Below are 22,287 nucleotides of genomic sequence, written 5' to 3'. Positions count from 1 at the left end.
GCTGTACATCGCAGGCAGATTTGGGCCTTCTTCTGGGCGGCCCGCTGCATATTCATTCTTTGCCAACACTGCAATGCAAGGGTTCCATCCTGCTTCGATCTCCTTATCCACTTCCATCTTCCACGAGCACATGAGCCTAATGAAAAGTCCATGACCTGAGTCCGGGCACTTTACTCCTCCAAGTGACATCTTCGTTTTGTAACACTTGAAGAATATCTTTTGCAACCAATCTGCATGAAAAGGTCTGAATTGTGTCCCGTGGGTCAAATACAGTCAAATAGGTTAGACATTAAAATTCCACAGAGCCTTTTTTTTTCAATAATCCAGACAGCAATTAATGACCATGTCAATCATTTAAAGACCTAATTTCTATCACTCTTGGGAGATCAAAGAAATCAATGAGGATATAAAGCCTCAATGGATACTATAATGATAAATTACTCAAGCTCCCTAAACGTTAGTTTCCTTGTGTATAATATAGTTACACACAGTACTTGTTTCCTAAGCGTTCTTAGAAACAGGAGATAAAACATAGCAAGTACTCAGTAACGCAGTAAAATAACTGCATATAAAGTTCTTGGTGTCCTGACAGAAAAAGATCCCCAGCCCATGTCTCATGCCAATGCTAATGCTCTTAAGTGACCTCTCCACTATCTGGAAACCCCAAAGACAATGCATTAATAACTAAGAAGAAACTTTTAACTGTTTATAACTGAAAAAATGGCTGATATGGAGAAAGGCCCACACAGACATGTTGCAGCCCCTCATCTGTCACGTAGTAGCCATTAGACCTCATTTAAAGAACTGCTTCTGTTCTTTCAGTCTCTCTTTTCACTTAAAATAAGAATAACATCTACCTCGCAGGACTGTTGCTGGCAGGGGCAGGAGAAGCTTTCCCTCCTACACTTTACCACTGCTCCTCAAAACTCCTGATTTAATCCCTGAACTGTTACTCTGCAACTATCTCTCTTACGTGAAAGAGCTACAAGAGAAAATTCCATTTTCAAGGGAAAAAAGCCCAACGTTGCCAAAATCGTACTATCAAAAAAAGGACGAATAAAATTCGACATTAAACTTAATACTCTGGAACATGAACAATGCTCTCAAACGTATGGTATGCTTACAAGAGAGAGAATCAACCAGAATGTTTCTAATTGACAGTGCTTTTGTTACATAAATGCTTAAACTTGACTTGTAAAACTCAACAGGATCTTCTTAAGCCATTGAGAGAGACTCTAAGGTGGCATCCTCTCAGCCCCCCTTGCCCTGCACTAAGCAAGGCTTAAGAAAATCAAGTATTAGAATGAGATATGCAAAGATATGGAGTCAGGAAAACAAAAGGGAAGAATGCACTCAGCATTTTTCAAGCTGAAAGAGCTGGAAATACAATTCAAGGCTCAAGATGAAAAAGTGAAGGATTCCATGACCAAAACATTGAAAGGTGCAGGAAACATCAAAAGGTGAAAGGAACACACAGAGTCACCGTGTCCTAAAAAAAGAAGGGACAGTGCTCAGCCATCTCAGGAGGTAGCTCATGAGCAAGAACCAATGGTATTAAAGGAAAAAGTCAAAGTTACAGTAAAGATCTTGGTGAAAAATAAGACACGGCGAATTGATGGAATGACAGAGGCGGTTCAGCAAATCTATGCATGTTGGACGGGACCATCCTATGGCAAGAAATTTGGAAGACAAGCAATCATAGGCGATCCGTAATTGTTCCCATTTTTTTTTTAAAGTGATCCAGAACAGGATGTGCAAATTATTGGGAAATATCTTAGTCATTCAAGTAAAATGATGCCAAAGACAACCAAGTAGCAGTTGCAGCAGCACATTTCATTCTCCTTGGACCCAGCACCAATGAGATCAACAATCAGAAATCCAAGGATGTCGCACATGGGTAAATTCCCTGCACAAGGTCCCGTCAACATGGTAAAAACCAAAGCTGTCACTTTGAAGACGAGGGCAAGCCTGATCCAAGCATGGTATTTTCAATTAACTCAGACGGAGGCAAATTGGGATAAGACACGAGGAAGACCAAAGACTTGATGCCCTTGAATGGTGGTGTTTGTGAAGAGTCTTGAGTGCACCATGGACAGCCGGCAGAATGAACAATCTGTATTGGAAAAAATATTTAACTTTTAATCTGTAATGCAAAATCAAAGTCAGGATCTTAGCATTGATGAAGCTGGTAACGATTTTCCACTTGCACAAATAGTAACAATTATGTAATTAAGTTTTTTATACTGCAGGATAAATATATTTCTTTCATGCATTAAACTATGTGCAGCTCCTGAAGATCTTAAGGAAATGAAATATTATCCCCAGCAATGACCGCAGATATAGCCCTAACAAATTAATTTGTTCATTTAACATTTGCCCAAGTACCCACTCTCTAATATTGTGGTAGATTTAAGGACAGAAATGCGTACCAATAAGTCACAGTATATGCAAGAATGTTGGAAAATATAATTACAATACAATGGTTATAAAGATTTTAACTTTGTACAAAAAACGACATCTAGAAAATAGCCTACCAATGGAGATCCCCTCATAGAGGGGTTTAGGAGAGGAGATGGGTTAATTAGGGTGTGAGGTAGTACCGATGAAGAACACAGCTTTCCCCCAGATCCTGGATGCTTCCTCCCCCCAACTACCATGATCCGAATTCTACCTTGCAGGGCTGGATAGGACAGAGGCTGTACACTGGTGCATATGAGGGTTGGAGGTACAGGGAATCCAGGGTGGATGATACCTTCAGGACCAAGGGTGTGAGGGACGATGCTGGGAGAGTGGAGGGTGAGTGGGTTGGAAAGGGGGAACTGATTACAAGGAGCCACATGTGACCTCTTCCCTGGGAGAGGGACAGCAGAGAAGGGGGGAAGGGAGACTCCGGATAGGGCAAGATATGACAAAATAACGAGGTATAAATTACCAAGGGCATATGAGGGAGGGGGGAATGGGGAGGGGGGGAGGGGGGAAGAGGACCTGATGCAAGGGGCTTAAGTGGAGAGCAAATGCCTTGAGAATGAATGGGGCAGGGAATGTATGGATGTGCTTTATACAATTGATGTATGTATATGTATGGATTGTGGTAAGAGTTGTTTGAGTCCCTAATAAAATGTAAAAGAAGAAAAGAGAAAAAAAATGATTAGGGCAAAGACTGTACAGATGTGCTTTATACAATTGATGTATGTATATGTATGAACTGTGAAAAGAATTGTAGCCCCAATAAATTGTTAAAATAAAAATTAAAAAAAAGAAAATAGCCTACCAGCTACTAGTTAGCATTATTTTATAAAATAGATGTTATTTTAACTCTAAAATGTAGGGGAAAGATCATCTTAGCCTAGGAAGTCTGAATCCACTTGGCTTTATGAAAAACCCCGTGTGTTGCCTTTATCCTTCCTCCCAAGTTGTCACAGTGAGGTGAAAAATATTCGGTCAATAGCACGCATTTGGGATCATGGCCTCGACTGTTACAGCACTTGGGCAATGGAGAGAGGTGACCAAAGTTGTCTTCCACAAAACAAAGTCTGGCAGCAAATAAAAACAAACCAGATTAGTAAAGGGAAAATAGAAAACTGACCCCAATTAAGGGGCTACTCCGATAGCCTACGTGCACTGCAGTGAGTTACTGACGATGACTCTTCTAGCCCCATCAGCTCAACCCAAGCTCCCTGCCCTCCAGGTCATTATGACTCACAACCGCCTGATAGGACCGAGGAGAATTGCTCCATGGGGTTTCTTTATAGGAACAAACAGCCTCATCTTGCTCCTGATGAATACCTGGTCGATTCAAACTGCTGGCCTCGCAGTTAGCACCCACCATTCATAACCTACTAGACCACAGTCTTCCATTCTGTGATGTATTGCAACTCCTAGCCTCTACCTCTGTGGTTATGGCCCCTTTTCAAAATGAGTTGTTTGTTGCGCTAATGGTGCAGAATTATGGTGGTATATATATTGAGTTCCCATGTCACTAGAAGGTCTGACTCAAATCAACACCCTTAGTTTCCTTAGGGATGAAGCTGCGACCAATATATAGGACTGCTTTTGAGACCCATCAATGAGTTTCCATCATTAATAATCTGTGCTAAGACAACAAGTAACATCCTGTTTTAAGCTGTTCCCGTATAAGGCAAAACAGCAGCAACTAGCTGAGTTAAGAAAAGCACGAGTCACAGAACTGGATGAATAAAGGATGCACACAGAATTAGTTCTTGTACTAAGTCATCCGGATGAAAACCAATCAGGGCCAGTTGCCACCCTGGAGACCACAATATAAGACTTCTGGCCTGGGACTCAGGGAGCCTATTGAGCTGAGTCCCAGAGCACCCTTTGGGTGGCCAACCAAGTAAGAGCTTCTCTGGCCTTCTGCCATCTTGTGTCTCTGTAGTTGTACCAAGCAAGGCCTTAGAGACCCACGGCAGACACTCTGGGAAAATTCACACTCGAGCTCTGGATCTTGTACCTGGGCTTGTCTGTGTATGACTTTCAGTTCTTGGGGCTTAAGCCAGCAGCCTGACATTTCACCAGCGTCTACAGTCTTGTGAGGTTTGCAACCTGTCATCTGACCTACTAGTAGTAGTCCAGTTCATTCATGCCCGTGTCTATTCTGAAGAAAAAGTGTTTGCACATATGTCTGTGATCTGTGGGTGCCCGCAGACACATTTTCTCACTAGGTCACTTGCCTTGGTCTCCTTCAAAGAAAAGTCCAATCTAAGCAATACGATCTGCTGAGCCAGTTGGGGGGTCCAGAGAGGTGATCTTGATCCATTTTCTCAAAGGGCATAGAACAATCATGAGGTATTTATTCGAAGAAATTTAAAGAACACAGCAGACGGCACTGATGAGAAGAAGGTCAGGAAAGTGGCTCAGAGGAATTCTTTGTCTTCACGGCAGGTGCACATACTCCTTCTTTAGGGCAGCAAGAGCTAGCCTATGAGAATTTCACTGGGCGCCCTATTCCCGTCTATCCCAGCCTTCCCCTTGACCCCTCAGACTTCTTTGTCACTCCCCAAGCTCAAAGAACCTGGAAAAGGAATATGATTTGAATCACTCAAGGATGTCACCACTGCCATCCTAACACAGGATAACTATGAGCACAGTATGTTTTATGCTGAGACAAAGTAATTTCACACTTTGATATTTTCGTTTAATAAAGATTTCTAGACTTTCTAGAAATATTTTTACTCACCCTCATAGATACAAACTAGACTTAATAGACATGTATAAAATAGACATACATAAAATAATAGACATAAACAAAATAGACATATACCCAATAACAGCACAGAACACATTCTTCTCCATTGCACATGGATCGTTCCCTAGTGTACATCTGGTCAATCACAAAATAAGTTTCAATGAATACCGAAAGATGGAAAGCTTACAGTGTATCGTTACTGACCACAAGGGAAAAACATCAGTTAAGTTATGCAGAAAAGACATTTGAGAAAGTTCAAACCCTCTTATGATTAAAAACACTCAGAAACAGAATAATAGAACATGAAGTTCTCTTATTACGTGCATACAATTTGGAGAAAGTTCTCTTGATAAACTGACCTCTTTGTTTTTTTCCTTCCCCCTGGTGAAGTTAGAGAAAGTCAGGTGCTACCCACATACAATGCTACACTATTCAAATGGTTTTTAACAAAGTGCAAAGGCAAAGGGGTCAATTTATCAAGAGGACATAATTGAAAATTGCATGGGGCTAATAAAAGAACTTCATGTTCTAAGATTCTAGCTTTTTGAGTGTTTTCATAATGAGAGGGTTTGAATTTTGTCAAATGTCTTTCTAAGTCACTTAACTCTGTCTTCTACACTAACAGAAGGAAAATGGAAAATACAAAAGTGTATGAAAGTTAAGCCACACACTGCCAGTAATCAGTGGATCAAAAAAATCAAGAGAGAGATCAGATAATATTTATAAGTCTAATGAAAACGTAAGCACAACAAACCAAAACTTATGGAATGTGGCAGAGGCAGTGCTCAGAGGGAAGTTATAATGACAAACACATATATTTACAAAAGAAGAATGCATGAATTCAAAACCTAACTCTACAACAGGAAAACGAGACACAGAAGAGCAGTCACACCTCAGGCTATTGGAAGGAAGGAAATAAAAAAGAACCGAGCAGAAATAAATAAAACAAAGGGTAGGCAAGCAATAGAGAGTCGATAAAACCTGAAGATGGTTCTCTGAACAGATCAATAAAATCAACAAGCTTTAAGTTAGCCAGACACAGACAAGACAAAAAAGGGGAGGGGGGAATGCAGAAAAGCTGCAAAGAATTAAAATCAAAATCGAAAATGAAGACATTACAGCCGACCTTCTAGATATAAAAAGAACCACAGGGCATAGCATGAACAGTTGGACACCAACAAATTTGATAACGCAGATAAAGTTAACACAGCCCTAGAAACACATGAAGGACCTACAGTGACTCAAGAAGAAATGAAAATATCAGCGGCCCCTTAAGAAATGAAAAGATGCAAGGAGCAGTCAAACACAGAGGGGGAATGTCCTGGACCAGAGGGCTTTACTGGAGATTCTATCAAAGATTTCAAGAATAATCAACACCAGCTCTCCTGAAACTCTTGAAAAACATAGAGAAGGAGAGCGTACGTCCTAACTCATTCTGTGAGGCCATCCTTACCCTGCTGCAAAGACGACACAGGAAACAACAGATGAATACACGTGCAAAAATCGCCAACCCGATCCTAGTAAATGAAATCTAGCACTTGTCAAAGGAATATACACCTTGACCAAGTAGAATTTTTTTCCAGGTGTGCAGGATGGTTGGACCTCAGAAGAGCATCAATAGACTAAAAGAAGTGTCCAATCATCTAATCAATGCAGAAAAGGCATTTGGCAAAATCCAGTACATTTTCATGGATAAATAAAGCAGGAAAAAAATGGAAATTACTCAACTTGAAAAACCATAATTAACATCACATTCAACAGACAAAGACAAAATCTTTCTTCTTAAAATCAGGAGCAAGATAAATATGCTTACTCTCATCAATGCTACTCAATCTTATACTGGAAGTTCTGGCCAGAATAATTGTATTTCTACATAATCACCATAAACAAATGGCAACGGTATTTAGAACAAAACAAAAAAAAATCTTCCCTTTCCAGTAGCATCAAAAATTATGAAATTTAAGATAAATAACAAAATATATCAGGATCTATGTGCTGATAATGATAACATATTGATGTAAGAAATCAAAGAAAACCCAAACGAATGTACCAAATTTGAAGGACAAAATATCTCAATATTATGAAGATATGAATTCTCCCCAAAATTATCTATAAAGTCAGTAAAATCCTAGCAGGATTTGTTAGAGAAATCAACAAGCTGATTCTAAAGCTATGTAGAAAAGCGAATGAACTTAAGAAGCTAAAATAATTTTCAAAGGTAAAAATTAATTGGGAGGACTCTTACTACCTGATGTCAAGATTTACTGTAACAACACAGTAATTAAGAGAATGAGGCACTGGTGAAAGGAGAGACATGTGCACCTAGACAACTGAATAAAGATGAAAATATAGAGGTCCTTTTATCTATAGTGCTGTGATTTACTTGATAGGTACCTTGCTAACGTCACTAATCTATCCCACAGTCAGGATTTTGTCTATGAGTTCTGTGTGGCCAATGCAACGAATGAACAAACCCAGTAGAAAAGTGGAAGGGATGGCTGGTGTCAAAACAACAGAAAAGGGTGGAAGGTGGAGGCACATCTGATCCCAGCATCGTAGGACGTGGCCTTGGACAGATGTTGAGTTTGATGTTCCTCCCTCCCCACCTGCCGCCCATCCTTGTGAAGTCAAAGGAGCTCAGACACCACCCCCATGCAATGCTACACTATCCAATTAGCTTTTGAAAAATTAGAAAGACAAAGGGGTAAATCTATCAAGAGGACATACTCCAGAATTTTATGCATTTGAGAGTAGAACGTTATGTTCAATTATCCCACGGTTGTGAGTGTCTTTCATCATGGAGGTTATGATTTTTGTCAAATGTCTTTAGGCATTGATTGAGATGGTTGGGTAGTTCACTTCTTTACAACATACGTGAGGCAAAACCATCAAGATTCATGAAGAAAGGATGATGTAAAATCATAAGTGAAGATTTCAATATCCCTTTCTCAACCACTGATAAGAGTAGTAGAAACACTCTTCTTAAAAAAGACTTGAACAAAACTATCAGCCAAGCCGACCTGTTTCAAAGGTATTTCACACTCTACCCAGCAAAGGCAGGATAAACATTCTTTTCACATGCGTGAGGAGCATTTAAGAAAACAGACCATATGCATGTTCCAGTTCTGTGGGGAAAGTCACAACTGCCCTCTAGTTCTTAAACGCTTCCTCCCCCCAACTATCATGATCCCAATTCTACCTTGCAAACCTGGTTAGACCATAGGATGCACAGCAGTACAGTTGGGATCTGGAAACACAGGGAATTTAGGACAGATGAACCCCTCAGGACTAACGGTGAGAGTGGCCATACCGAGAGGGAAGGGGTTAGAAAGGGGGAACCTATCTTGGGATCCACATACAACCTCTTCTCTGGGGGATGGGCAACAGGACAGTGGGTGAAGGGAGACGCCGGGCAGTGTAAGATAAGATAAAGTAATATTGTATAAGTTATTAAGGGTTCATGAGGGAGGGGGGAAGGGAGGGGGAAGGAAAAAAGGAAAATGAGCTGATTCCAGGAAACCAAGCGGAAGGCGAATTTTGAGAATGACGAGGGCAACGAATGTATAAGGGTGCTTTACTCAATTGATGTATATATGGATTGTGATAAGAGTTGTATGAGCCCCAATAAAATGTTTTTTGGTTTTTGTTTTTTTTAAAGAAAAGAAGGCAAGCAGACCATACTCTGGCAGCACATGTAAAAGTATTCTGGAGATAACGGGTTTCTTTGTTTCTTTTCCTAACCATAACCAAATTAAGTTAGAAATAAATAATAAAATTATCTCTGGAAAAATCTCCAAATACTTAGAGATTAAATCACACCCTTCTAGAAAGCCCATGGGTCAAAGAGAAATTAGTCAACACATTTGAACTGAATTAAAATAAAAATAAAACTTGTAGGATGTTACCAAAAGCACAATGCATGAAACATAAAAATGCTAGACTGCATTTAAACAAAGTTAAAACTTCTTTAAAAGAGTCACATGCTTCAGCCTGAGAGAAAATCGTTGTAAATCATGTATCTTGATAAGTATCCAGAACAGGGAAAAGACTATCAAAAGTCAAAAGAACAAGTCAATGTTCGATCATGTCAGGAGATAGCAGAGGAGCCAGAATCAATGGTGCTGCAGGAAGATGTTCAAGCTACACTGAAAGCATCAGCCAAAAGCAAGGCTCCTGGAACTGATGGGAAGCCACCTGGAATGTTTCAGCAAGCTGGCGAAGGACTGGAAGCACTCACTCATCCATGCCAGGAAATTTGGAAGACAGCTACTCGACCAATTAACTAAAACAGATCCATATTTGTACCCATTCCAAAGAAAGGTGACCCAAGACAATGTACAAGCCTTATAGCAATGTCACATGCAAATAAAATTTTTCCAAAGATTGTCCAACAAAGGATGCAGCAGTACATTGACAGGGAGCTGTCAGAGGTTCAGGATGGATTCAGAAGAAGGTGTGAAGCCAGGGATATCCTTTCTGATGTCAGGTGGATCTTGGCTCGAAGCAGATACTGAGCAAAGGCATTTGACTATGTGGATCATAAGAAATGACAGCTAGTCTTGAGAAGAATGGAAATTCCAGAACACTTCATTGTGTTCCTGCAGAAGATGTACCTGGATCCATGTCTGGATCAAGCGGCAGCTGTGCAAACGGGACAAGGGAATATTGCATAATTTATCATCAAGAGAGGTGTGAGTCAGGGTTGTAGCCTCTTACCATACTAATTGCATCTGTATGCTGAGCAAATCATCCGTGAAGCTGGATCCCATGAAGAAAAACATGGTATCAGAAGTCACTTTTTAACAACCTTCGACATCCAGATGAAACAAACTTCCTTGCTACAAGTGAGGAGGATTTGCGGCACTTGCTGATGAAGATCAAGTATGGATTACAACTCAATGTAAAGAAGACCAAAATCCTCACAACTGAACCACTAGGTAACATCACGATACATGGGGAGGTGGGGGGCAGATTTCTTTTTGAAGCTCTTGAGGATTTTGTCTTGCTTGGATCCACAATCAAAGCTCATGGTAGCAACCATCAAGAGATCAATGAACACATGGAATTGGGCAAATCTGCTGCACAAGGCCTCTTTGAAGTGCTGAAAAGCACGGATGTCACGTTGAGGACTAAGGTGCGCCTGACCGAGCCGTACTTTCAACAGCCTCGCGTTCATGCACATGTTGGAAATTCAGTAAGGAAGGCGAGCTGCGGTGCTGCAGAAGAAAACTGGAAGTACCATGGACTGCCAAGAGGGCAAGCAAACCTGTCTCGGAAGAAGTGTGGCCAGAGTGCTCCTTGGAGACAAGGATGGTGAGACTTCATCTCACATACTTTGGACACGTGACTAGGAGAGAGCAGTCCTGGGAGAAGGGCGTCATGCTTGGTAAAGTGGAGGGGCATTGAAAAAGAGGACAGCCCTCAAAGATGGATGGCACAGCAGCTGCATCAGTGGGCTTAAACTTAAGAACAACTGTGGAGAGGGCACAGGCCTGGGCAGTGTTATGCTCCGTTGTCCATAAAGCCTCTAGGAGTGGGAACTGACCCAATGGCATCTAACAACCAAAAGTCAGTAAGAAAACAAAAAAGCCAACAAAAATGTGCAAAAAGAATAAATCAGCCTTCTCAGCAAAAACACACAGACAGCAAGTAAGCACATGGCAGATGCAGAACATCAATAGTTAATGGGGATGCAAAGTCAAACCACAGCCAGATACCAGGGCAGAAAGCCTTATCTTTCTCCCACTGAGCAGGCAGTAGTTCCCAACATGTGACCCACTGAGCAACCAGGGCCCCATCAGTCCACCACGGAACTTTTAAATAAAATGTTTAACCAAGCCACTGCCATCAAGTCAATTCTGATTCGTAACAGCCATGGAGGTCAAAAGTGAGCTGTAAATATTTATGGAACAAACAGTCTCATGTTTCTCTGGCAGCATGAGGGCCCAACTACGGTTTGCAGTCTAACACGTATGACGCTGCACACCACCGGGGCTCCTTACATGCCTATCCGATTGCTAACATGTAAAGAGAATGGATGACAATGTAGAGACACGACAGCATTCAGACAGGGCACGTAGGGATGTAAATGATACAGCGTTTCTCCTGAAAACTAAAACCAGAAGTACTATAGGACCCAACAATTCCACCCCTGGGTATAACACCCCAAAGACTTGAAAGCAGAGACCTAACAAGAAACTTTTATATCAACGTTCATTGTACACATGCTCGCAATTGCCAAAATAGCAACAACAACAAAAAGTGAAACAACCTAATGGCTCGTGAACAGATGAATGGATAAACAAAATGTGTTACATACATACAATGGTCAGCCAGTAGAAGAAATGAAATCTTCAAAGATAGATCGATGATAGATAGATAGATAGATAGATAGATAGATAGATAGATAGATAGATAGATAGATAATAGAAAGAGCTTGAAGACATTGTGCTGAGAAGAATAAGTTAATCACAAAAGGGCAAATATTGTATGACTTCACTTAGATAAAAAGAAAAGACAAATGTAGAGAGAACCAAGTTTGTGAGTGATTTCCATGAGCAGGAAGGAGGGGAAAATGAAGGGAGATTCAGTGGTGGTGGAAAAATCACAGTGATTAAGGGTATGGTTGCACAGCTGATTACTGTCATTAGTGCCAATAAATTGTTAGTCTGTAAAAAGTTGAATAAGCAAAAATTGTATGACAGATATATCTACAACAATTTTTAAAAATTGTTAGTTACTTCTGAGATGCCTTATGTATACAACCAAATACCTCGTAGGGTTTGATTCCTTGGTTTGGAGGTTTAAGGCCATAGGTTTAATGGGACAATTAACAAGTAGTTACTTGACCTCATCATGTGTGTAATGGAAAGTTGTATGCTTCAATGGTGCTACACTGCACCCTGACTGGCTCGTCGCCTCCCTGCAACCTTCTGTGAGGGGATGTCCAATTGCCTGCCCATGGGCTTTGGGTCCGCACTCTCCCTCATTTACAAGGATAGGATTTTTGTTCAGGGTCTTTGATGCCTGACACCTGGAGATCATAATTAAACCTTAAACCCAAAGTATTGCCTGAAGTCATCTTAAGACCAAACTGGTTTTAAACCAGTTTAGTTTAACTGAGTAAAAATAAGATCTGCAAAAAACTGATCTACTCTGTAAACTTTTCACTCATAATAAAATGTCATAAAGACACTCAACCATCATTTGGCTTAACTAGTAAAGGAGATCTTCCTTTTACACTGAAAGAACTATCTTTATGGGACCAGAATTACAACAGGAACGCAAAAGATTAGACAGGAAACTTAGGGCCGTGAGGTGATGTTCACAAGGAGGCGGGAAGGGTTGCGTGGCTAGAAGGATGTAATCAATATCTTTGTACACGCAGAAACGGAACGTGGTTTTAGCATTGTTGTGTAGATTCTCAACAACAACAAAATAAATAAAATTTAAAGTACGGAAGAATAGGGATGGCACCTGGAGGACCCAGGTGTGCCTGCCCCCAGCCGTGGTATTTTCAGTCGCCTCGTGGGCATGTGAAAGGTAGCCGAGTGAGGCAGGCTGAAGAAGAAGTGATGCTTTTGAAGTAGGGTGCTGGCAGCTAATGTTGGAAAGACTGTGGGCTGCCGGAAGAATAAACAAATCTGTCCCGGGAGAAGAAGAGCCAGTATTCTCCTGAGAAGCGAGGGTGGTGAAATTTCATCTCACGCACTTTCGCGACAAGTTCCAGGCGCGATCGGTCCCTGGAAAAGGACCCCGTGCTGGGCAGAGGGTCAGCAGAAAGAGGAAGGCCCTCAAAGAAACGGGTCCGCACAGTGGCTGCAACACGGGCTGCAACCCTAACCGAGAGTGGGAGGAGGCGCAGGGCTTCTTTCCGCTGTGCAAAGGGTAGGAATGAGTGGAATGGACGCCATCGCACCTAATGACAACAGAAGCAAACAAACAAAGATTTGACAGGAAAGAGGGTCCAGGCAGAACTAGCCGCGTGTTTGAAAGGCCAAGAAGCCCAAAGGAATTGGCACATTCAATAATTTTTAAAAGACCTGCGCAGGGAATTAAAAGAAGGGGCTTGAGGGCCCAAGGGAGGAATCACATCTGACGTGGCCAGGAGCCAAATCCAGGGGACCTGTGACTCTGGGAACCTGCCTCTACTTTACCAATTTGGATCAAAGAAATACTCCATTGAAATTATTTTGAATTGCTACTGCATGATTGTTCTAAAGATGTAAATGAAACCCCGGGACATAAATTATGTTTTACATGTTCACTTTGAAATAATGAAGGCCTGGGGCAGGGAACATGACTTAAGCGTTATTAATAGCTTAATAAAAAGATCCCAAATATATGTCTCTATGTGCATATGTAATTTTAATAAAACTCATGAAAAACGTTTACATCTTTATCCTTGACTCTCTTGGTTCATAATCGAACGTCATTCCTGACGTATCTTTATTGTGTTGTCACTAGAAATTGAATACTGCAATTACAAATCTGTCTGAAATTCAGTATGCATGATTGACTAACCTAACAACTTAAAAAATAATTTTTGTTTTAACTCACTGCCATCGAAACAATGTGACTCACGGCGGCCCCCGTGGGGGGTTCCGAGACTACAACTGCTTCCAGGAGCAGAAAGTCCAGGCTGTCTCTTGCAGAGCTGCTGCTGGTTTTGAACTGCCAGCCACGAGGATCTTAATCCAACTCCTACCCACTACACCCCCAGGGCTCCATTTTAAAATTAGATAGATATATGTAGCTATATGCACAAAAAAGTATACATTTCAACTACTCTACAAAAACCAGCTTCTAAAACAGCAACATTACCCTTTCCGAGTTTATTAGCAAAATGTTTTCTAACCTAATATTACAGTAAGCTCCTCAAATCTGACTAGGATGCATTACACACTTGGTTATCATTACACTGGCATTGTCCTCTTGGGTTTTCAGTCCTAGGTCCATAGGCCTATGGTTAAGCTTAAGATCAGTGTTGATTTGGTTTTTCCTATGTGGGGACTGGCTTCTAAATCTGCATGTTTTATTCTTTTCAAACAGAAGGCTGCAATCAATGCTAAGAGAACTCAAGTGCCACTTTTGATACCACACCATGTTTGCTTGTGATATTTCCCTCACCCCCACCTCCATCCATCAATATTCCATTCTAGAGAAGCATTTGAAGAATACTCATTCCCTAGGGAAATCCCTCTGGTGGTCGGGGTGGGCAGGGGGGAGCGGGGGGAGCACTAAGTTACCATGGAATCAGCCAATTAATTTTGACACCTGCTTACCAAGACTGTTCAATCATTTTTTATGTCTGTTTGTTAGGCTGCTATGCTTTAGTTTACAAAAAAAATTCCCAAGATCATTAATAAAATGAGAATTTCCTGTTAAAGTCTTCCCCACTGTGTAATTACTTCGAATGCTGGGTAAAACATGCCACCATCCTGAAAATAAGCCTTCCCTAGCTCGGCCTGGACTTTACCAGGAGGAATTCTCTGCTTCGCAATATGGCTCTTCTCTTTAACCTTAAGCACTGCCCCTCCTTTTCTATGAGGACACACAGCATAGCGCAGAAAGAGGCATCAGCTACAGTTGCTCTAGTTAATAGCCTGCATTCCATAGGGGATGGGAAAAACAAAGAACGCTTACCAATAGACTACAATGAATCATAGGCAGTAACAGCCTCCAAGGAAATGATCAATGATTGTTTAGAGTTTATCGCTATTTAACTGTACATCTACAATCATGATCTATTCCTCTTGGGCTCTCTGATGTATGGTATTTATGAACGCTACGTCTCAATGGTGCTTAACCTAATTTTAACTTGATCTGTGATCTTTCTAACTGGAACAACATCTGCCTATGAGGTCACAGCGAGCTGATGGCAGCCCCCTCCCGGAATAGGTAGCCAGCAGAGCTCCTAAAGATCACAGCAAGAATGGAGTAAATCCACCCACACAAAGGCCAAAATGCTTAAATCACATGTTAAAATTGTGTAATCTTCCTCTTTACAAATAAAAAAGGTAAGCAACGGATGTGGCTATTTGGGGGGGTTTCGGTTTGTTTTTGTCCCCTCACTTTTGGGTATCAGTTTCATAAGTTCAAACTTCCCTCATGCCAACCACAAAACTGGCTGCCGCTGTCACAGCCAAAGTTTAAGGACATTTAGTTCTGCTCTCTCACCATTGACTTAGCAGCCTCTAAAAGAAACCAAACCCAGCGGTCCTGCGGAGTTGGACTCAGGGTGACAGGACAGGAGATGGGACACTGCCCCATAGGGTCTTCAAGACTGCAGTCGGCTTGAAAGCAGACTGGCCTCTTTCTCCATCGGAGCGGCTGGTGGGTTCGCATAGCAACTGAGTGCTTAACCACTGTGCCAGTCCGACTCCTTCACCCGAGAACCACTAGTTTCAAAATGCTACTGACAAGCCCAACTCAGCCAGACAGCTTTCCTCATCTTGAAACAATTCCTTCGCAAGCATGTCATTTAAGTTAAATTTAACTCTCCCAGATTATTTATATAGAGACACATATGTACATACATCTAATACTAATTAGCCAAGGAAACATTTCAGCTATTGCTATACACGCATCTCATAAAACTCCATTTTGAGATTTCACTTCCAAAAGCCTGCTGCAAATTAATTTAAGTAGTAGGATCTCACCTGAAATTCAAAAGTTCCATTTAAAAAGTACTGCCTTTCACACTGAGTTTTAAGGGCCATTTTTAAAAACAGCAGCAACTGAATAATTAGGAAATGTGTCAAGTTTAAAATAGCAAGAAAACTACCCTACAGTATAGGGTTTGGCACCCAAGACACATCGTGCTTCGACAATGAGAAACCCACTGCCCTGGATTCTGACTCACTGCTACCCTATTGGATGAAGCAGAACTCCCCATAGGGTTTCCAAGACTGTCTGTCCATAAATCTGCCACCTCTTTCTCCCTTAGAGAGAGGCTAATGGGTTCAACCACCACCCTGCCTCTCAGTTAGCAGCCAAGCACCTGAACCACTGCACCACCAGGGCATCTGCTCTTGCCCATAGAGATTAGTAATCTTCAGGGTACAATTCAGCGCCATAAAATCGGTCAGCAACCCTTGTTTTACATGTCGCCTGTTAAGAAATGGACTGACTTGTATCCTTTGCACAGAACCATGATCAGCCAGTGGTCAGATGGACACCCTAGTGGCCTCAAACTTACTGCTGTCCTAACTCCACCCTAGTCTTGTCTTTTCAGGAAGGAATGCAGCAAACACTTACAACAGAGGGAAAGTATCTTTACAGCCAAAGAGCACATTCCTTACTCTCTCATCTTCAGAAAAACCCAAGCAACCTTTTCACACAGCAGCTACGGGTGAAAACACAATTAGAAATTTCCTCATCCTTATCTCATCCTAAGTCAGTCAACCTTGTGTTTCACTGTTCGGGGCTGTCCTAGCAAATGCAGCATAGCATGCTGCCTTTACACACACACACACACACACACACACACACACACACTCAGTCTAGCATGTTGGCTTTAAACACACACACACAATGGCGCTAAAAGTGAATGCACTGAAGTGATCACGTCTCTGACCGCCACTGGGTAACCTTGGGCAAGTGGCTTAAATGCACTGCCAGGATTTCCAACTGTAAGCCAGTCTGACAATTGTGGTAACGCAGAGGCTCATGGGAAACAATAGGAGCAAAGCAATGAGACTAGTGTTTGGCACACAGCGAGCCCATCCTCATAAACTCCACTCAGCGTGCTCACTCTCACTAAATGAAACAAAAAGACAGACGGCAGTGGTCCCTTGCCTCTAGAGAGGGAAGTGGGGTGGGTGGGGAGAGAGGGTGGGGAGGTGGTGGGCGAAAACTTTTAACCTTTCCACTTCTGTCTGGTTGCATCTCACTCTGTGCTGGTATTCATGAGTTACTTGCATAATTTCCGATTTTAAACTATCCTAGCGAAATGCTGGTGGGCACCCTAAGTGAAGTGTGGGAAATGTTCTCCAGGGGACGCGGGGCCTGGGGAAGCACTCGCGAAAGGTCTGGCGTCCTCAAGAAGCCGGGGTCTGGGTCCCCCAGCCTCGCGGGGGGGGGATGGAGGGCGCGGCTCGAGGGCGAGCTCTCGGGCCGGTGGATGGGAGGCTGGGGGGGGGGGTGCCCGAGTCCCCGGCGGGGAGGCCGCGGCACGAGCGCGCGCGCGCGCGGAGCAGGGCTGCGGCAGGGGCACTTACTTGAACCTGCCTTGGCAGTGCTGGCACTGGTCCCCCACCCAGCCTGGGTCGCAGAGGCAGGTGGAGTTGACACAGCGGCCCCAGAAGCAAGAGCCCGTCTTGTCGCACGGCTTGGACTGGGACACCTGCGCGTAGAGCGCCAGGTAGAGGAAGCCATAGCACAGCAGCCAGCGGCGTCCGTCCAGCAGGCAGGAGCAGGCGACCCCGCCGCCGCCGCCCGCCGTCCGAGTCCTCCACAGTCCCCCAGCCGCCGGCTGCGGGGGGCCAGCGCGGGCCCGGCCCCCGGACTCCATCTTCCCCCGCGAAGCTGCGAGCCGGGGATGCTCCAGGAGAGATCGGCCGCCCAAGCGTCGCCGCCGCCGCTCCTCCGCCCCGCCGTGCGCCCGGCGCTTGCCCGGGTCCCGCTCCGCGGTCAGGAGGGACCGATGGACAGATCCCAGGCGCGCTCGCCTGCCACCGGCCGCCTCCGGTCGCACTCGGGCATCTCCCCTCGGTCCCCTGACCTTGTCCTCACCCAGCGGCCCACGCCGCGACGCCCGGGCCGGGCCGGAGGCGGCAGTGGGCGCGGGCTGCGCTCGGCGCTCGGCGCTCGGAGACCCGCGGGCGCGGGGGCCCTGGGGGAGGGGCCGGGGGCGGGGGCCGGACCGCGCGGCCCCGCCTCGCCCGCGCCTCGCGCCAACTGCCGGGACGCGGAGCCCCGTGCGGCCGGGGGCGGGGGCCGGGCGCCGAGGTGGACGCGCCCACGCGGGCGGGGTGGGGCGCGGGGGGCGGGCGTCAGTGGCGCCGAGTCGCGCGGCCGGCCGGCAGGACCCCGGCTGCCGACTGCTCGCGGGGGCCTCGCGCCCGCCGCCCGCGCCGCGACCGGAGCCCTCCGCGGGCCGCGCCGCCTCCCCAGCCGGGCGCGGGCTCGCGCTCCTCCCCCGGCCGCGCCGTGGTCTCAGCCCGCCCGGACAGGGACCGCGGCGCCCGCCCGCCGCCGGCTCCGGAGCCCGGGGAGGCCGGCTCCCAGGTGTGGTCCGCGCGCCCGCGGCGCCCTCCCTCCGGAGAGCCCGGGAGCCCGGCGCGCTGGTCTCCGCACCCCGCGAGCGGACGGGCTTCGGCGCCTCGGCAGCGGGGCAGCCCTGCGCATCCGCCGGCGTCAGCCGCCAAAGTGCAGCGCTGGTCCCCGGCGCTTCCCCTCCTTCCGCCCCATCCTCCTGCCGATTCCTTCTTTTTTTTTTTTTTTCTTAAATGCGAAAAACTCCCAACAACACACAAAGAGCTGAGCATGTGCAGCAGGCAAAACTCTTAAAGGCACCGCAGTCCCACCACGTCGCGGGGTCCGCAAGGAGCAGGAGGGCTGGGGCGGGGGGTGGGGGGTGGGAAGCCGTAGTCTTGGAGGGACCTCTCCAAGGGGGAGCCCCCCACCCACCCCAACAAAGACCAGCGAGGTTCTGGGCTCCGGGCGCTCGCCGCCCGCCCCCCTGCCTCCCCCCTTCGCGAGGATGCTCAGAACCCCACGTATCTCCTTTCCTGCCTGTCAGTGTCTCCTCCTCCATCTGGGACAGTATTCTGCCTCCTGGAAACACACATTGCCACCTGGGGCTTTTCCACACAGGGACCGAAATGATGCCATTTGCCTTCCCGGCGGCATTCCTTCTTGCTTTAGATGACTTTCCAAGATTCCATGGCAGAGGCTGGCATTTTCGCTTTGTGCTTTCCTGCCTTCTGGAAAGAAGCTATTTGAACCCTTGGAAAAGGAAGCTGAGCGCCTGGTGCAGCCGTGCACTCTCCAGTTACAGCGCTGTGGCCAGAGCCCCACCAAAGAAGGGCGGGTGGTAGGAAAATGAATTTGAAATCATCCAAGGCATTTCCTACAGCAAAAGGCAATGGAGGAAAAAGTTTTCCTTGTAACCACACACTCCTGATATTTTCAGTAAGAGCCCACTCGTGTTTATTTGGGGTATAATGTACCCAAGATCATCCCTTTTAATCCACTATGACCCAGACTTTGCACATAAAATCCGCCATTAACCCCGTTTGGCAGATGAACAGATTGAAGGATTTGTCAATGGCTGGATAAAACGAAGCAAGCAGAGTAACACGAGTCCCTGACTTCTGCATCCCCGGCCATATACATAGATAAAGATATTAGACAAGGATGTCGAGACTGCTCTTCACGTGCTCTAGACATGTTATCATGAGAGACCCTCTCTGGAGACGAACATCGTGCTTGGTAAAGTGCATGGGGCAGTGAAGAAAAAGGCGGCCATGCATACGATGGACTTGGAGGGTGGCTGCAAGAAAGCACTTCATAAGAACAATTGCGAGCATGGCACGGGACCAGACAGTGTGTACTTCGTGGGCACAGGATCCTTATGAGTTGGAACCAACTCAGTGGCACCTGACAACCACCTCCTAGGTTAGGCTGCAGAATTCTATCCACTGTTCCTCTTCTGTTAAAAAGGATAATAATTTGGAAATGTGATTTGCAAATAAAATGCAAGTGTTGGCTTGTTTTGCAAAAACCTCAGTAGGGACCTGAAGTCCCCAAAGAGGTGACTCCTGTGCGAATTAAAAGGAAAGCAGTGAATCTCATTAGTATTCGAGAAGACCATAATTCCCACATAAAACCAGTACTAACTATATCATCACAGAGCCTACAATTAGGACAGCCTCTCCTGCCTCTCACTTCTTTTCCTCATCAGGATGCCCCTTAGAGACTTCTTGAGCTGGGGGGAAGTGGGGGGAGGAAACTCACTGAAAAAAAAAAACCCAAAACAATTAAAAGGAGGATATCATTCTTGATCACTCTGTGCCGTGACTGAAATCCAGAGGAAGAAGTCTTTCTTGTGCCGGCCCTACAGGAACAAGGTACAAGAGCTTTTCCCAGGCTTCTCATGCCAGCCAAAGTCAGCCACAGCTTGCTCACCTCTACAGTGCAGTTGCTTTCCGACCTGTAGAAAGGGGCCAAGCCCTTAAAACCCTCGGTGGGTGTGAAGATAATTCAAAGAAAATGCCGGAACCTGTTTCACAAGAGAGATGGCTGCTCAGCCACACACTGCCTATGGTCTCTATTGGAGCAAAGGGTTTGCCCATTAAAAATATATAGCTTTCAATCGGCTAACAACTATAATTAGCTCAGTACAGCGCGTTGTTCCGAAGAACGTGCAGCTCCGGAGACCTCTCCCCATGGCCTTTAGAACATATGCAAGTCTCCAAACGGCATGGCAGCATTCCAAATGACCGCCTATCCTATTTTCCGCATTTTTTTTTTGTTCCTTTGCAATGACCTCTTTCAGTCAACATTACTGAATAGCCATTATAGATCTGAGGATGAGAAAACAGCGACGGATACTCTCTGTCTTTGGACAAGCTTGCCTTCTGTTAGGCTCACTAAACTGGGAACGCTTTAAGCAGTTGACTATGCCATATGTTTCACAAATGTTGACACAGAAAACAAATGATTTACAGTGTCTGTCCAAAGAGTCACTGACAAAGCTTGCCTCGGATCTTGACGGATGGTTCACTAGCTTCTGTGATGAAGAAATTTTCAAATTCCAGCATGGTGCTATCTCCTCCCCCACTCCCTGCCCCCCACCACCCCAAAGAAGTAGCGTCAGCATATAGCAGTGCTACAGGACGACACTACAATAATTCATAGTATTGGTAATAGCTGCCATAAATCTAACAGAAAGGTGAAAAGTTACTCCAAAATGGTAGTGGGGGTGGGGGTGGTGGGGAGTCAGCTACTATATGAAGCAGGACAAAATTGTTAGGACAGGAATGATCTATTAACATTTCCCCAAGGAGAAAGATGGAGGGGGGAAAAGCATATTTGTTTTCTCCACAATTAGCCGTATACTAGGACTGTCAGATGTTTGGGAGAGGATATTTAATTTTAACAGGAGCTCTGGCAAGTTAGCTGTTGGGCTGTTAACCTCAAGGTTAATAGTTCAAACCCACCAACCTATCCAAGGGAGATAGATGCAAATGTCTGCTCCCATAAAGATTTCTAATCTTGGAAGCGCCATGGAGCAGCTCTACTCTGTCCTATAGGATTGTTAAGAGTCAGAATCGAATCAATAGCAGTTGGTTTGAGGTATTTTTGTTTGGCTTTGGGAAATTTCATTTTAGTTCACATCACTTAACCGATGATTATAATACAAGGGGAAAAATCTAAGACTTCACATCACCTAGTTATTTGAAAGGAATTCAAAGGGTTGAGAGAGAGAGAGAAATGATTGATCCACTGATCTTTTGACTGCTGGTCAAAAGATACAAGATCACATGTGGGCTAATGCTTCAAAGCAGCTGCTGATTTGAGGATGATCTCTGCGCTGGTTAGTGTTCACTGTTTGGCTCTGAGGAAGCTTCTGAAAGCAGCCAAGATAATGAGAACTGCAGAACCCTAGCCCTAGAAGCCAGAAATAGAGTCACACAAAAGATTCCTTAGTGTAATTGCGACCATGCTTTTAATGCACGGTTACAACATGCATGGCCTGTGAAATCAGAAAAGAAAGGAAAATCTGTTTAGGTGCTTATTAAAAAGCCATTGATGAGGATAGAAATGTTTATATGACTAAGATCTGAAACATGACAACCCCTGAGAAATCTAACACTTTGCTTCCTCTTGGATTTGTTCTTTTCTTCCATCGGTTTCTCTGGCTGTCACACATGCAAACACACACATACATTCCGATCCTCCTGCCAGTTCTTCCTGCTTAACACATTTTAAGCATATTGTTATAAGTAAATCCAGAGAAATAATCCAGAGACTCTGAATTCATTATGCTGGGCAAGTACATTGCTTTTTGTTTTGTTTAGTTAAAAAATAAAATGACCATCCTACATGCTGCATCTTAAATATTCAAACTAGTT

General features: G+C 44.7%; 1 protein-coding gene across 8 annotated transcripts in view; it reads right to left on the bottom strand.

The window, feature by feature from the left end:
* Positions 1-18,026, bottom strand: part of ATRNL1 (attractin like 1) — a 647,203-nt gene extending 629,177 nt beyond the window's left edge. For 4 of the 8 annotated variants that reach the window (XR_012780436.1, XR_012780437.1, XM_075535000.1 and 1 more), the window contains exon 1: positions 17,428-18,025. Coding sequence is in view for 6 of the 8 variants with exons in the window: in XM_075535000.1 (XP_075391115.1) it covers positions 17,428-17,720 (293 nt within the window). In the remaining 2 variants the exon portion in view is untranslated. Of the gene's footprint in view, positions 1-17,427 lie in introns of all 8 variants that reach the window. The other 4 variants (XM_075534999.1, XM_075534996.1, XM_075534998.1 and 1 more) reach the window with 1 other exon arrangement.
* Between the last annotated feature and the right edge of the window lie 4,261 nt (positions 18,027-22,287).

The sequence above is a fragment of the Tenrec ecaudatus genome, chromosome 16 (genome assembly GCF_050624435.1).
Source record: "Tenrec ecaudatus isolate mTenEca1 chromosome 16, mTenEca1.hap1, whole genome shotgun sequence".
Taxonomy (NCBI): Eukaryota; Metazoa; Chordata; class Mammalia; order Afrosoricida; family Tenrecidae; genus Tenrec; species Tenrec ecaudatus.
Note: the sequence above shows the minus strand (reverse complement) of the source record. Positions and strands in the feature narration are given on the sequence as shown.